The 14,654-nt window shown below is 50.6% G+C and overlaps 1 protein-coding gene across 4 annotated transcripts in view; it reads right to left on the bottom strand.

Moving 5' to 3' along the window:
- SLC44A2 (solute carrier family 44 member 2) overlaps positions 1–14,654 on the bottom strand; it is a 31,779-nt gene that overhangs the window by 1,861 nt on the left and 15,264 nt on the right. For 2 of the 4 annotated variants that reach the window (XM_043911502.1, XM_043911504.1), the window contains exons 2-21: positions 12,480–12,528; positions 9,341–9,414; positions 9,135–9,219; positions 8,517–8,601; positions 8,205–8,315; positions 8,068–8,128; positions 7,858–7,981; positions 7,637–7,720; positions 7,441–7,553; positions 4,825–4,956; positions 4,634–4,733; positions 4,456–4,548; positions 4,195–4,279; positions 3,318–3,580; positions 3,137–3,231; positions 2,501–2,604; positions 2,321–2,394; positions 2,162–2,232; positions 1,902–1,990; positions 182–266 (exon numbers count right to left, since the gene is read on the bottom strand). In XM_043911502.1, coding sequence (XP_043767437.1) covers positions 182–266; positions 1,902–1,990; positions 2,162–2,232; positions 2,321–2,394; positions 2,501–2,604; positions 3,137–3,231; positions 3,318–3,580; positions 4,195–4,279; positions 4,456–4,548; positions 4,634–4,733; positions 4,825–4,956; positions 7,441–7,553; positions 7,637–7,720; positions 7,858–7,981; positions 8,068–8,128; positions 8,205–8,315; positions 8,517–8,601; positions 9,135–9,219; positions 9,341–9,414; positions 12,480–12,528 — 1,977 coding nt within the window. Of the gene's footprint in view, positions 1–181; positions 267–1,901; positions 1,991–2,161; positions 2,233–2,320; positions 2,395–2,500; positions 2,605–3,136; positions 3,232–3,317; positions 3,581–4,194; positions 4,280–4,455; positions 4,549–4,633; positions 4,734–4,824; positions 4,957–7,440; positions 7,554–7,636; positions 7,721–7,857; positions 7,982–8,067; positions 8,129–8,204; positions 8,316–8,516; positions 8,602–9,134; positions 9,220–9,340; positions 9,415–12,479; positions 12,529–12,964; positions 13,211–14,654 lie in introns of those variants that run through there. The other 2 variants (XM_043911501.1, XM_043911503.1) reach the window with 2 other exon arrangements.

Raw genomic sequence — 14,654 nt, 5'->3', positions numbered from 1 at the left:
CTGGGGAGAAGCTGTGGGGGGTGGGAGGTGGGGTAGCCTGGGGTCCTAGGGATAGCCAGGCTCTGGGGAGGCCGCGGGCACCGGGTGGGCAGATGTGTAGCCCCATCGCAGGGAGATGTTCTGCCCAGAGGGGAGAAGGGAGTCAGGGCCCAGCAAGGGTCGGGGGTGAGGGGTTACTCACAGAAACAGAGGAAAAGTGTGTCCACACACATGCCATAGACACTGAAGAAGCCATGGGCAATCAGGTAGGAGCCGATGACCACCGTCTGGGCAAAGGACAGACAAGCTGTTTCCACCCTTCTGCCCAGGGCAACCTCTACCCACCACCTCATCCCTTCCCAGCTAGCAGCATGCCATTTCCCTGCTGATAAGCTAGCCCCTCACGTAAGGCCTTTGGCTGCAATTTTATGCATTTTTTAGGGAATGATAGGTTTTGCCAGTATTCTTTTTCTTTTTAATTTTTTTGGCCGCACTACAAGGGGTGTGGGATCTTAGTTCCTGAGCAAGGATCGAACTCATGCCCCCTAAATTGGAAGCACAGAGTCTTAACCTCTGGACCTCCAGGGAAGTCCCTAGTGCATGACAGCTTTAATGCCCACACCCCTACTAGACTGTGTCTGTCCCATTATATCCTCCAGCAACCTGGAAACTCAGAGGGCCTTGGTAGGTACTTGATAAACACTGATTGACTAAAGTGAGCAGATTAAATAACTTGCCCAGAGTCACTCAGAACTAGCAAACAAAGAACTAAGATAAAAATCGAGGTCACTGGGCTCCAAGTCCTACACTCAGATACTGTACTGCTCTTAGGGCGTTGACCTAAATCCCTAACCACAGCCCATCGTCTGCCTGCCCGATCTCCACCTCCTCATCACTTCACTCCCTCCACACCAACCACACTCATTTGCTCATTGTTCTGGCACAGACCTGCCTCAGGGCCTCAGGTGTTTGTCCCCTCTGCCACAATATTGCCTGCATCTCTTTCAGATCTTAGACATGACATCACTTCCATGGGGAAGCCCTCTAGACTCCCACACCTGCCCACATCCTCTATGCAAGCTCTGAAACTTGGTTCCCTGTAATTCTTCTTCTGGCACGTACAACTTTGCAAGCATACATCCAATTTGCATCATCATGGGCATGTGGAATATGTGGGATCTTACTTCCCTGAGCAGGAATCGAACCCACGCCTCCTGCATTGGCAGCATGGAGTCTTAACCACTCCGCGGGGCCACCAGGGAGGTCCCATGTCTGTTTACTCCTAAACTGTAAGGCCTTTGAAGGGAAGCCCTCCCAGGTCATGCCTGGAACATGGTTGTGCTAAGCCATTTCAGTCATGTCTGACTCTTTTTGTGACCCCATGGACTGTAGCCCACCAGACTCCTCTGTCCATGGGATTCTCCAGGCAAGAAGACTGGAGTGGGCTGCCATGCCCTCCTCCAGGGTGGGGCCTCCATGCTGGCTCAGTTGGTAAACAATCTGCCTGCAGTGCAAGAGACCTGAGTTCGATCCCTGTGTTGGAAAGGTCCCCTGGAGAAGGAAATGGCAAACCACTTCAGTATTGTTGCCTGGAAAATGCCATGGACAGAGGAGCCTGGTGGACTGTAGGCCATGGGACCCCAGAGTCGGGCACGACTGAGCGGCCAACACTTTCCACCAGGGCATCTTCCTGACCCAGGTATCGAAACTGCATCTCCTTTGACTCCTGCGCAGCAGGTGGATTCTTTACTGCTGAGTCACCAGGGAAGCCCCGGACCATGGCTGGGACTTAATAAACGTTTGTGGCCTGAGTTAATCAACCATTCCCCCCCTCTGCTTCCATTCTGTCCAGTCAGAGGAGGCCAGGTGAGTCCCGACATCTCCTTCTCCCCAACCCCTGCCCACCCCCCAAAGGTTCATACCGCTATAGGGACCCAGTAATAATTGAGGGGTGGTGCTGTGTCCTGCACGATCCTGATTCGGTGAGTGAAGAAGAAGAAAGCCAGGATCCCTGGAAAGCAGAAGGAAATGGAGATGGTTGAGGGTTCTGGATAAAGGAAATGCACCCCCCCTCCCGCACCAAGAAGACCCCAGAGAAGACAGTTATCATAGAAGGCATGGGGGGCCGACAGCAGCTCACAAAGGGCCTCCGACAGTCTCTCTGCAGCCAAACAGCACTCACCCACGCTACCGACTATCAGAAGTTTGCCCAACAGGAAGAGGAAGTCGGTGACTTTATCCAGGACAGCCACCCTACAGGGGACATAAGAAGCAGGCGTGAATGCTGGCTCAGGGCCTGGGGGAGGAGGGAGGTGGCCAGAGAAGGGTGTTTTTCCCTGACCTGATGATGTTTCTCATGAGCAGGAAGAAGGCATTTCTGGCTGAGGTGCAGAAGTTGGTGCCGTAGATGGCAATCTGGAGGGAGGTGGGAGGGATGGATCAGCCCCACCGTGCCGGGGAATGAGGGCTCCTCCAGCTAGCAGCAGCTGGTGGGTTAGTTCATGGTCCCGGGCCTACTCACCATGATGTAGGCATTTCTGTTGAGGAATTTGATGAACTTCTCCAGACACCAGAAGCAGCATTTGAGACAGCTCATGAGGAACTTGGCAAACTTGTTCTCTGCCGCTGGTAGATGAGAGAGATGCAGAGGTGAGAGGAAACCCCACCCAGCCTGGTAGGAGCCCCTACTTCCTTGTTTTCACACACTTGCCAGCGTCCAGGACTTTTAGAGCCCCCTTCTTGAATAGACAAGGAGAGGGAGACTTGATTCAGGACCCTCGGGGTCCTGCCCCGCACGCTGGTAGGAACCAACAGTGACTCTCAGCCCAGTCCCCCCAAAACAGGAATTCAGCCCAGCCTCTAAGATAGGAATAAGCGACAACCCACACGGCTACCCGGACCCTGCCTCCCAGGCAGAAGCCAATCCTTGAGCCCTCCTTGGCTCCACCTCTTGTTCCCGCCCCTTCAATGGAAAGAACTCCTTTCAATGGGCTCTTTCAGTCATTCCTCATCACAGGAACGAATCACGAAAGCCCCACAGGCAGCAACCAATCCCTGCCCCAGCAATTTAGCCCCACCTCCCTCCAAGAATCAATCCCAATCTACCCCCTTAGCCCCGCCCCCCCGGGGAATCATGTCAACCACCTGTGGGCCATACCTTTCAAGCGCTGATCCAAGTACTCCAGCATCACTCGGATGACCTGCACGATGGCCAGAATGAGGGAGCCAAAGGCCAGGGAGCCTGTGTGATACCTTTGAGCCGAGGATGTGGTCAGTAGCCGGGTCAAACTTCTTCCACTCCATCTCACCCCCCACCCCCAGCCCACCTGGGTCCCCACCTGAGCGCCCGGCCAAAGGCAGAGAAGAGCGGGAAGGCAGGCAGATCATCCGGCTTGTTCATGGCCCAGTAGTAGGAGGCGAATGCCCCGGCTAGTGTGACCTGGCCCAGTGCCAGCACGAAGTTGGCCAGCCAGAAGAACATGAAGACGTTGAAGATCTGCAGGCCCAGCAGGGCCCGGTGGTAGGTCGATTCACCACCATAGAAGGCGAACTGGCAGTGGGCTCCAGGACACAGGCGGGATTCATTGGAGGAGGGGAAGGTCTGTGGGAGGGATGCAGAGCCTGGTCATATCATAGGGCCTTGGGGTTCAGAGTGGGCTCTGGGCATCAGGTCCAGGTCAGGTGGACCATGGGGTGGGACAGGAGTCATGAGGAACTGAGTTAAGTCAAGAAACTGGGAATTTACAAGAAGGGCTTGCAAAAGGGGTTCTAAAAGCAGGCTCAGAGATGGTTGTCTCAATGGACATCAGGGAGACAGGAGAAACTATCATGAGGATCAATGGAGTGGCCATGTGGACAGATCACAAGCAGCAGAGATCATTAAGAAGACCACAGAGGGCAGGTGAGGGGCTTGTGAAAACCAAGGACAGGATTCTGGAAGCAAGAACTGACCACCACTGGGTGAAGAGAGGGGTGTAGTAGCAGGAGACGAAGTCAAGGGTGGGGGGAAGTTGAGTGGATCAGCATTTAGGGAGTAGGGGGGAGTGAGGGGCAGGCTGGATCTCCACCCTCCCCCCCATGCCCCCTGCATCTGGCACAGGACATACAGCAGGCGTCAAATGTTTGCTCAATGGTCCCCAAGTGGGAACAAGAGATTTCAGATCATCTGTGGGCTATCAGAGAAACAGCCACACCCCTCTATTTGGGGACACTCACCTCAGGGTTGCAGGTTTTCCCAGCAACTGGGCAGCTGGTGTCATTGAAGATCTTATAGACAGCTTCGTTGGAAGTGGACAGGAAGCTAGAAGCTTGTTAAGGAACCTAAGTTCAGGGTTTAGGGACCACAGGGGCACATGGAAAAAGAATCCATTCCCACACCAGGTTCTGGCCTTGCCCCCAGGCTGCGGGTCACCTCCAGGCAAGTTGGGCACTTTGAGCCATCCCCGGGGCCAGAGACCAGGGTCTGCCGGTGGATACATAGCAGTGCTAGCCCAGTAGGCGATGCAAAGGCACAGCAGGAAGAAGGTGACCAGTGGGTACAGCAAGGAGCACATCACGTATCCCACAGCCCTGGAAGGAGCAGAGACACAGACATCAAAGCCCGAGCAGCCCCTGCAACTGCCCCAGCCTGACCCTCTGGCACCCCAGCACCCACCTGCTGGCTTCTTTGATGAGCGCGATGGCGATGAGAATTCTCTTCCGTAGAAAGATGAGTAGCAAGATGATGATAACCTCGATGATGCTCAGAATGATCACTGCAGGGGGCAGAGGGTGAATTCAAGTCTGCCACCTGCCTGGGCTTCCCACTCCCACCCAGGCCTCATCGAGTGGGGAGCTGGGACTCACTGAAGGCCACCCAGGTCTGCCGCAAGTGCAGGTACACACGGAAGTCCGTCTGGAAGCCAAGGTCCACCAGGGAGATGTCAGAGCCAGCCTCACCACGCAGCCGAGCATATTCCATGTAGCAATGCAGTATTCCTGCACGGGGGAACCACTGTGCTACCACTGACCTCAGCCCAACCACCGCTCCCCCAATGCCGCAAAGCAGGTACAATCATGCCCATTTAACAGAAAACAAAAACCAAGGCTGAGAGGGGGCTGCTGTTGCCTCAGGGCCTTTGCACTGACTGTTACTGCTGCCTGGTTCAGTCTCTCCCCAACTGGATCCCTTACATCCTCTAGTCTCTGCTCTAAAGTCACCTTCTCGTGCGACCTTCTAGGATCCCTTCCCCTCTTTAGAATAATACCCTCTTACACTCCAAATTCTTATCCACCTTCACTGTTTTGACATCTCAGAGGTTATCTAGTTTGTTTCTTGTCCGTCTTGCCCATACACCCCTGGAATATAAGCTCCACAAGAGTAAGATTTGTCCTGGTGTATTCATTGCTGTAAGCCCAGGACATAGAAGACTGCCCAGGACGTAGTCATTCAATACAAGATGGATGAATGAATGAGCGAGCAGGTATCAGGGTGCTGTGTGACCTGCAGCTCTCCTGACCCCTCTGCATGCTCAGTTGCTTCAGTTCTTTGAGACCCTAGGGACTGGAGCCCCTGAGGTTCCTCTATCCATGGGATTCTCCAGGCAAGAATACTGGAGTAGGTTGCCATTTCCTTCCCCAGCCTGACCCCTGTGTCACCCTGTAATGATGATTCATGGGTGGGGAGGGAGGACATGGGTGCTAACATCCAGTGGGGTAGCATTAGGGATTTTCAGCATTCTCTTTAGCTCTCTGTAGAAGAAAATTATAAAGTACAGATAACGTACAAAAAGCTCGTCACCAGGGATTTCCCTGGTGGTCCAATGGTTAAGATTCCAAGCTCCGAGTACAGGGGGATCAAGTTCAGTTCCTGGTCAGGAAAACTAGATCCCACATGCCACAACTAAAACATCCCTTGTGCCACAACTAAGACCCAACACAGCCAAGGGTAGTAACAAAATGGTAATGGTGGTGATTTAGTCACTAAGTTGTGTTCAACTCTTGCAACCACCAGGCTCCTCCGTCCATGGGATTTCGCAGACAAGAATGCTGGAATGGGTAGCCATTTCCTTCTCCAGGGGAATCTTCCCAACCCAGGGATGGAATTCAGGTCTCCTGCATTGCAGGTGGATTCTTTACCGTGGAGTCACCAAGTAACAAAGGAAATAAAAATAACTATTTAAAAAACAAAAAGCTAGCCACCTAAACTGCCAGCACCCAGCTAGAAACCATTCATTAACATGGATATTTTGGAAATTCCCTGGCAGCCCAGTGGTTAAGACTTTGAGCTTCCACTTCAGGGGGCATGGGTTTGATCTCTGGTTGGGGAACTAAGATCTTGCATGCTGCGCGGTGCAGCCAAAATTTAAAAAAAAAAAAGAACATTTTAATATCTGTGTCCCCAGTTTAGGTTGCATATCCGGCAAAGTTTAAATGAATAAACAGAACATGAAGCACTGTGTTCTGAGTTCCACAGGTCACAGAGTCACAGGGCCCTTCCCCATCTCATTCACACCCTATCTTCTTCTCAGCAAATCTCTGAACCGGTAAATACGAATTATCCCCATTTTATGGAGGAGGACATTGAGGCATGGGGAGGTTGAGTCACTTGCCCAAGGTCATAGAGCAAGGAACTGGAAGAGGCTGAATTCAGACCCTGGGCTTTCTGGTGCCAGAGCATGTGGCCTTAACCACTGTGCTAGATGGTCTACTTGACGATGACTTTGCTGTCAACAAAATACAGATCCAGCCCTGTTTGGAAACATTATGATCTAATCCATCAGACATAAATGAGCACGGAGGTTGTTTCCAAGTGTCTGCTCTCATAAACAATGTCGAGATGAACATCTTTACAAATATTCCCAATGAAAGACATAGAGAATGTCTGATGGCCCAGGAGAATTTTTTTTTTTTTTCCAGTCACGCCTTGCAGCCTTCAGAATCTTAGTTCTCTGATCAGGGATTGAACCCAGGGCCCAGCAGTGAAAGCATCAAGTCCTAGCCACTGGACCACCAGGGAATTTCCTCAGGAGAAGATTCTCTTTTTTTTTTTTGGCTGTGGGATATGTGGAATCTTGGGCTTCCCAAGTAGCACTAGTGGTAAAGAACCTGCCTGCCAATGCAGGAGACATAAGAGATGCGGGTTCGATCCCTGGGTCGGGAAGATCCCTTGAAGGAGGGCCCGGCAACCCACTCTAGTATTCTTGCTTGGAGAATCCCATGGACAGAGGAGCCTGGTGGGCTATGGTCCATAGGGTCACAAAGAGCTGGACACAACAGAAGCAACTGAGCACTGCATGTGGGATCTTAGTTCCCCAACCAGGGATTGAACCCACGCCCCCTACATTGGATGCATAAGGTCTTAACCACTGGACCACCAGGGAAGTCCCAAGAGAAGATTTTTGATGGGTCAATGAGAGCTCCAAGGGCACAGGCACTTTGCAGACAGTGGGGAGGGGAGGACACAGGGAAGGAGTGACTTACCGTAGCCTAGGACCAGGATCACCATGACGATCATCACCCAGACCATAATGCCAGCCAAGAATCGGAGCAGGATGATGAACAGGAGGCTCAACACCATGGCGATAATCAGGCCTCTGCGGGAGAAAACGGGGACATAGTGGATCCTGATCCCCTCACCAGTCTCAGACAGGGTAGCCTACCTTCCCTCTCAACTTACATGACAATCCAGTACCAGGAGACTGTGTAATCTTCAAATATCCTCATGGCCAGCTGCCGGGCCTCCAGGACTCCATTGGCCTTCCTGGGGGAGGGCAGACAAGGCTTAGGTAGGACCCCAATCCATGATTGGGCCAGCCCCAGGGGATGCCCTGTTCCCTACCCCACCCCTACCCCACCCCAGGAAAGCACAGTGCTGGCGTGGTGGGTCGAGGTCCTCACTTGGCGCCTTCCACCAGCTCCGTGACATTTTTCCGAGAGCCAAGCCCATCCTCGTAGGTCGTCTCGTTGCCCACCATGAGGACCCCCTTGTGGGCGTGGACAGCAGGGAAACATCGCTGGGCAACTATACAGAGTTGGAGATGGGATCAGTCAGGTGGACCCCTGAAACCTCCTCAGGCCCCTCCGGAGCTCAAGGGACCCCAGACTCACAGGGTTTGCTGGGAATGAGGACAGCGGGGCAGTCTCCATCTCGAAGGACTTCAGCCACACCCTGCCAGGAGAGAGCAAGCGGTCGATCCTGCAGGCCAGGATCCTTGCCCAGGCTCCCAGGGCAGTTATCCACTCACCTTGTTTTTCTGGAAGCCAGGTAAACAGTACTGCTTGTAGTACTCAAAGTCCTCAGACGCATGAGCATTCAGGTAGGTGAGGTAACGGCTGGGACATTTCTCCACACAAATCTTGGGAAGGACAGGAGGCAGGGGTTGGGTGGGGTCAGAACAGACACCTGATGCCCTCTTAGGACAGAGGTCCCACCCTCCTCCCCCTTATTCATCAAGAAGAGAAAAAGGGCTGGGAGAGAAGCTACTACAAGAGGAGGAAAAAAGGACCTGATTGATGTAAGTGGGGGACAGGAAACAGGAGGGGAGGGGAGAAGTTACCTGGGGGGTGGGACACTGGAATTCCAGCAGGACCAGGGGGCTAGCACACTTCACAATGTTGAAATAAAACAGGAAGGGTTTGTTCCTGGGGTTGGGGAAGGGAGACGGAAACTGTCAAGACTTCTCCATCAGCCTATATAGAATATCTTAATGAAAATAGAAACAACAACCATAATAACTTCATGCCAGGTGCTGTATAAGCACTGGACATGTACTGGCTCATCTAACCATCAGAAGAGTCCCATGAGAGTGGGACTGTCAGGATCCCCATTTCAGAGATGAGGCCCAGAGAGGTTGAGACACTTGCCATAGGTCACACAGCCAGGGAATGGCACAGCTCATTTTGAACCTGCCCATTTACCTCACCTGACATCAGATCCAGGACTGTCTCTTCTGTCTGCCCCCTAATATATGGGCCACCAGAGGATAAGACTTTGAATGTCTCAATTAGAGCCCTGTCCCCGAGGCCTAGAACAGAGGTTGGGGATGGCGGGAGTTTTATAAATACTTGTTGACTGGACTGGTGGACGGATGGAGGTGAGGGAAGCCTAGAACCTTCTCCCCAGTACTGAGGAAGCTCTCTCCAGACCCAGTAGGCCCCCAAGGAGCCACACTCACTCATTTTTCGTGCCCTTCTGCCCGCAGAATTGGCCTCGGCTGTCAGTGGGGTAGATCACCTTTCGAGGGTCTCCATGGGTCCAAGCTGTGGAGGGATCCAGGAATGTTGAGGTGAAGGGGCTCCACCACCAGCTGCACTTCTGCCCCAGAGGCTGTGGCCTGCCCGCCCACCCGGGAACCGCCATCCCATCGCCTCCTTCACTTACCTATGATGCCCACAGCTACATAACCCACAATAGCCAGGAAGAGGAAGACACAGCAAATGATATCTGTGCAGCCTCTGTGGAGGAAGAGACCGATCAGCGTGGGAGTACTGGTGCCCTGGATATCATGGACCCAGCCTGCCTTGTGCCTGCGTCCATGCTCAGGCATCAGTCGTGTCCGACCCCTTGGGACCCTGTGGACTGTAGCCTGCCAGGCTCCTCTGTCCATGGGATTTTTCAGGCAAAAATACTGGTATAGTTTGCTGTTTCTTCCTCCAGGGGATCTGCCCAACCCAGGGACTGAACCCGAGTCTCCTGCATTGGCAGCTGGATTCTTTACCTCTGAGCCACCTGGGAAGCCCTGTCCTGCCTTGTAAATGTACCACATCCATGTGTTATTGGGACACATGTTCCTGAGTGGTACCAATGCTGTGAATTTTAACTATTAACACCTTTCATTGCAGCACTATTGACAATAGCCAAGATATGGAAGCAACCTAAGTGCCCATCTGTAGCTGAGTGGATAAAGATGTGGCATATACGTATACAATGGAATATTACTCATGTGTGCATGTCTGTGTGTGTGCTCATTCAGTCGCTCAGTTGTGTCTAACACTTGGAGACCCTATGGATTGTAGCCCGCCAGGCTCCTCTGCCCATGGAATTTTCCAGGCAAGAATACTGGAGAGGCTTGCCATTCCCTTCTGTAGGGGATCTTCCCAACCCAGGGATTGAACCCACATCTCCTACATTGTAGGTGGATACTTTCTCTCTTCTTTAAAATCTTATCTTTTTTTTAATATCTGTTATTTTTGTAGGTGCATTCTTTACTGCTGAGCCATCTGGTAGCCCTGGAATATTACTCAGCCCTCCATAAAGAATGAAATCTTGCCACTTGCACAACATGCAACAGACCTGGAGGATATTCTGCTAAGTGAAATAAGTCAGACAGAGAAAAACAAATAATGTATGCTTTCACTTATATGTAAAATCTACAAAACAAAACAAATGAAGAAACAAAACAAAACAGAAACAGACTCACAGATGCAGAGCACAAACCGGCGGTTTTCGAGAGTGGAGGTGGGTGGGGGAAATGGACAAAACAGGTAAAGGGGATTAAAAGTTACAAACTTCTGAAAAGGTACAAACTTCCAACTACAAAATAAATGTCATGGGAATGTAATACACATAGGGAATGAAGTCAAAAACATTCTAACAACACTGTATGGTAATGGATAGTAACTGGTCTTATTGCAGTGATCATTTCATAACATATAAAAATATCAAATTACTACATTGTTCACCTGAAATTAATATAATATTATCTATTAATTATAACTCAATTTTAAAAAACAAAAAATAAAAAATAATTTTAATACCTAATGCTACACTATCCTCAAAGCAGGTTGCATCATTGTTTAGCTCTCTTTTGATTAAGTGTCCATTTTGCTACATCCTTACCAGCATTATGGATTAATGTTTTTTAAAGTTTAAGCTATTTTGTGGTGATCAGTTTGCAATTACAGAAATACTGAATCACTATGTTATGCACCCAGAATTAATTAAGTGATGTAGGTCAGTTATACTTCAAAAATAAAGAAACTAATGCATAGAAAGAGAGATCAGACATGTGGTTACCAGAAGTAGGGTTTGGGAAGTGGAAGGGGGCATTGGATGAAGGCATTCAAAAGGTACAAGCTTCCATTTGTAAGATAAATAACTACTAGTGATATAATGTACAACATGGTAAATATAATGTCGCATGATAAATTATGAAAATTGTTGAGAGTAGACCTTAAACTATTTTTTAATATCATAAGATTAAATATGAACATGATAAAATGTAAACCATACAGGGATGTAGTTAATTAAGAACTACCTCCCACATAATCCTCCTCTCCATGAGAAACCTCTGTTAATGATTTCTTGTGAGTTTTTTATTTACTGGTACAAATGTTTTCCAAAAAAAGTTTTTTTGCTTAACCCAGATATGATTATGATACACCCACAGTTTGTGTCTTGCTTTTTTCACTATCATATTGAGAGGGATCCATGTGAGGACTCAGAAAGGCTCTTGTACATTTTAGCAGCTATATAATAAAATAACCTAAGGATGCACTGTAATGTATCTAACTAGTTCCCAGAGATGCAACTCAGATTGCTGGTTTTTGCCCATCTAGACAAGGTTTGTGGAGAAGGAAATGGCAACTCACTCCAGGATTCTTACCTGGAGAATCCCATGGACAGAAGAGCCTGGTGAGACCCAGTCCAAGGGGTCGCAAAAAGTCGGACACTACTGAGCAACTAACACACACAGGTAAGGTTTGGGCTTCCCTGGTAGCTCAGCTGGTAAAGAATCTGCCTGCAATTCGGAAGACCTGGGTTTGATCCCTGGGTTCTAAAGATCCCCTGGAGGAGGGCATGGCAACCCACTCCAGTCTTCCCGCCTGGAGAATCCCCATGGATAGAGGAGCCGGGCGGGCTACAGTCCATGGGGTGGAAAAGAGTCCGACACGACTGAGCGACTAAGCACAGCATAGCATAGGCAAGGTTTACGGAGAGAAATTTTTTCACATCATTTTAATTTCTGGAATGAAGAGCTGTACATTTTTTTTAAATGTCATATTTCCTAATTCCCTCCAAAAAAGACTGTATCAATTAGTTTCAGAGCAGAATATGTGTCAATCTTTTTTTTTTAATTGAAGTAACATTGCTTTAAAACATTATGTAATTTTCATGTGTACAATATTATATTCCTACTTGTGCATACCCTAGTGTGTCTATTTTTAACCTCTGCTAACCTGTGAGGGGGGGGACTCTATTTGGTTCCTGTTTTACATTACATTCCTTTACTTTCCAGTGAGTTTGAGCATTTCTCCATAACTCCACTGTCTATGGTGTTTCTGGTTCTATTAAATGGTCTGTTCCAGTCTTTTGCCTGAATTGAAAAAAATGCATTTGTAAAGACTCTCTATAGGTGAAGAAAATTCCTTTATCATTCTTTTACCACTCTTTTATCTCTAAGTTGCAAGTACTTATCACCAGTTTGTTGGAGAACAGACGTGGGTGTGGGTGTAAAGAAACAGGGGCGGAAACAATGTTAGCTGACACCCCTCCCCTCCCAGGAACCCAGACCCCTTACCTGTTGTAAATGGGTCCTCTGAAGGCGGGGTCATACTTCTGCGGTGTTCCTGAAAATCAGAAAGATTGAGCCGAGTAGTCCAAGATGAAGCTGGCAGACCACCCTTTCTCAAGATGTCCTCAGAGATGTCTCTAGCCACGGAGGAGTAAGATTCAGAGATAACTGTGGATTTTCCGTGAACTGTCCGATTTATCACCTGGCGACCACTCACTGGGAGGACTGGGAGGGGAGCTAAAAAGGGGCTGCCCGGGAGTCCGGTGGAAGGGGGAGGATCCAAAAATGGGATCTGGAGAAGGAGGCTACGAGGACAGACCTCTGGGATGCGGGAGTTTTGGAGGGACCTCCGGGTGGGCCTCGGGGGTGAGGGGTGCTGGCAGGTGATGCGGAGGCGGGGCAGGTACAGGCTGAGATCTGCCCTTCCGCGCTCCCCTCATCCCCCCTACCCTGGGTCTTCCCGCTGCCCCTCCAAGGGGGGCGCTGCCTACCGTGCTTCCCGTAATAAAGCTGCTGCTCCTTCCCCATCCCTGCGGGCGCCCGGCCCGACGGCGCCCGCCTGCTCCCGCTGCCGCTCCCCCTCTGCCCTCCGGTCCGGACGCGCGGGCGTCCCCAGGGGAGGCACCGAGGGACCGACTGGCGGCGGCTCCTCCCAGCAAAGAGCCAGGCGGGACGGCCCAAACCGGTCAGACCGGCCCTAGCCGAGCGGCTGCCTCGGACCGACTGGACCCAGAAACGGAGGGAGGGAGGGAGGGAGAGAGGGAGGAGAGAGCGGGGCGGGGCGGCAGCTGCTCCTGCCACTCACCGCCGCCCGATTTAGCCCTCTCCACCACCACCCCCCGCCCCCCAGGGAACTCTGGCTTCACCCAGTAGCCTGGGCTAGCCTCCGCCCCCCCCAACGAGGCGACACAGCCCTAAAACATCTCTCAACCCTGGAAGGCACCTAATAATTGTCCCATTCTGCAGATACGGAAACTGAGGCATCAGTGTCTGGCCAAGCACCCTAAAACAGGCAGACGGCTGAATCCAAACAACCAATTATAGAGTATTTGGGCTGAATGCTCTCCAACCTGTGGGTGCATTTTTTTAAAGAGTAAGTGCCAACAGTTAAATATTGAGACAGTCCATATAGAAATCCACACCCATGTCTTCTGAGAACTCCCAAATTAGAAATGACAGCCCCTTCGCCTTCTGCATGCCACATCCCTGTCTGGTACTGCTCCCTGCTGGTTCCTTTGTGGCCCCCAAGGCTACACACCTCAGCGATCCCTGCACCCTCTTACAGCTGATAATCCTGAAGCATTTGCTTTGAAGAACATGCATTTATTGAGCGCCTCCTGGGTACAGTGGCATTTGTGTAACCCAGTCTTGGGGAGCTGACACATACAGGGTAACCCTGGACTCAAATGATCCTGCCCCATCTGAGCCAGAGGATACTCAGGTCAGTGCCTTGCATTCTCTGAGCCTCAACTTCCTCATCTGTGAAATGGGACTAATAAAACCAAAACCAGCCACAATGGGGACTTCCCTGGTAGTCCAGATGTTAAGAATCTGCCTTGCAATGCAAGGGACATGGGTTTGATCCCTGGTCAGAGAACTAAGATCTCACATGCCTCGGGGCAACTAAGCCCACTGGCTGCAACTACTGAACTCTGGAGCCACAGCTAGAGAGTCTGTGTGCCCTGATGAAAGATCCTGAGTGCTGAAACTAAAACTCTATACAGCCAAATAAATAAATAAAACAAAAACCAGCCGAAGACCAGGCATGGGATAGATACCAAGTATACAGTTGGCATAGATGTACTGTATTGCCAGTGTAGGGGTATCCAACTGATGTGGAGGTATACAGTAGGTATGGGGTACTGGTGGTACGGAGTATATAGCCCATCAAGAGCTATACAATCAGGGTATCTAATCATTGTGGGGTACAGGGCCAGGGTGGAGTTGTAAAGCTGGTAGGGTACACCCCCCTGCCCCAACCATCCACCCCCACATCCGCAGTATGCTCCTTTGATCATGTTCCTGTTCACACTGCTTCTCCCAACAGCCCTTAAGGCCAGTTGCAAACGTCACACTACAATCAACTCTACAGGTGACATGGCCTGGTACAATTGGTATGGGAGTGTAGGCAACAGGAAGAGATATCCAGTGTGGGGCACACAGTCAGCATGGGGTTATCAA

Source organism: Cervus elaphus, chromosome 9 (assembly GCF_910594005.1).
Source record: "Cervus elaphus chromosome 9, mCerEla1.1, whole genome shotgun sequence".
NCBI lineage: Eukaryota > Metazoa > Chordata > Mammalia > Artiodactyla > Cervidae > Cervus > Cervus elaphus.
The sequence above is the reverse complement of the archived record's forward strand: the minus strand, read 5'-3'. Positions and strand labels throughout refer to the sequence as shown.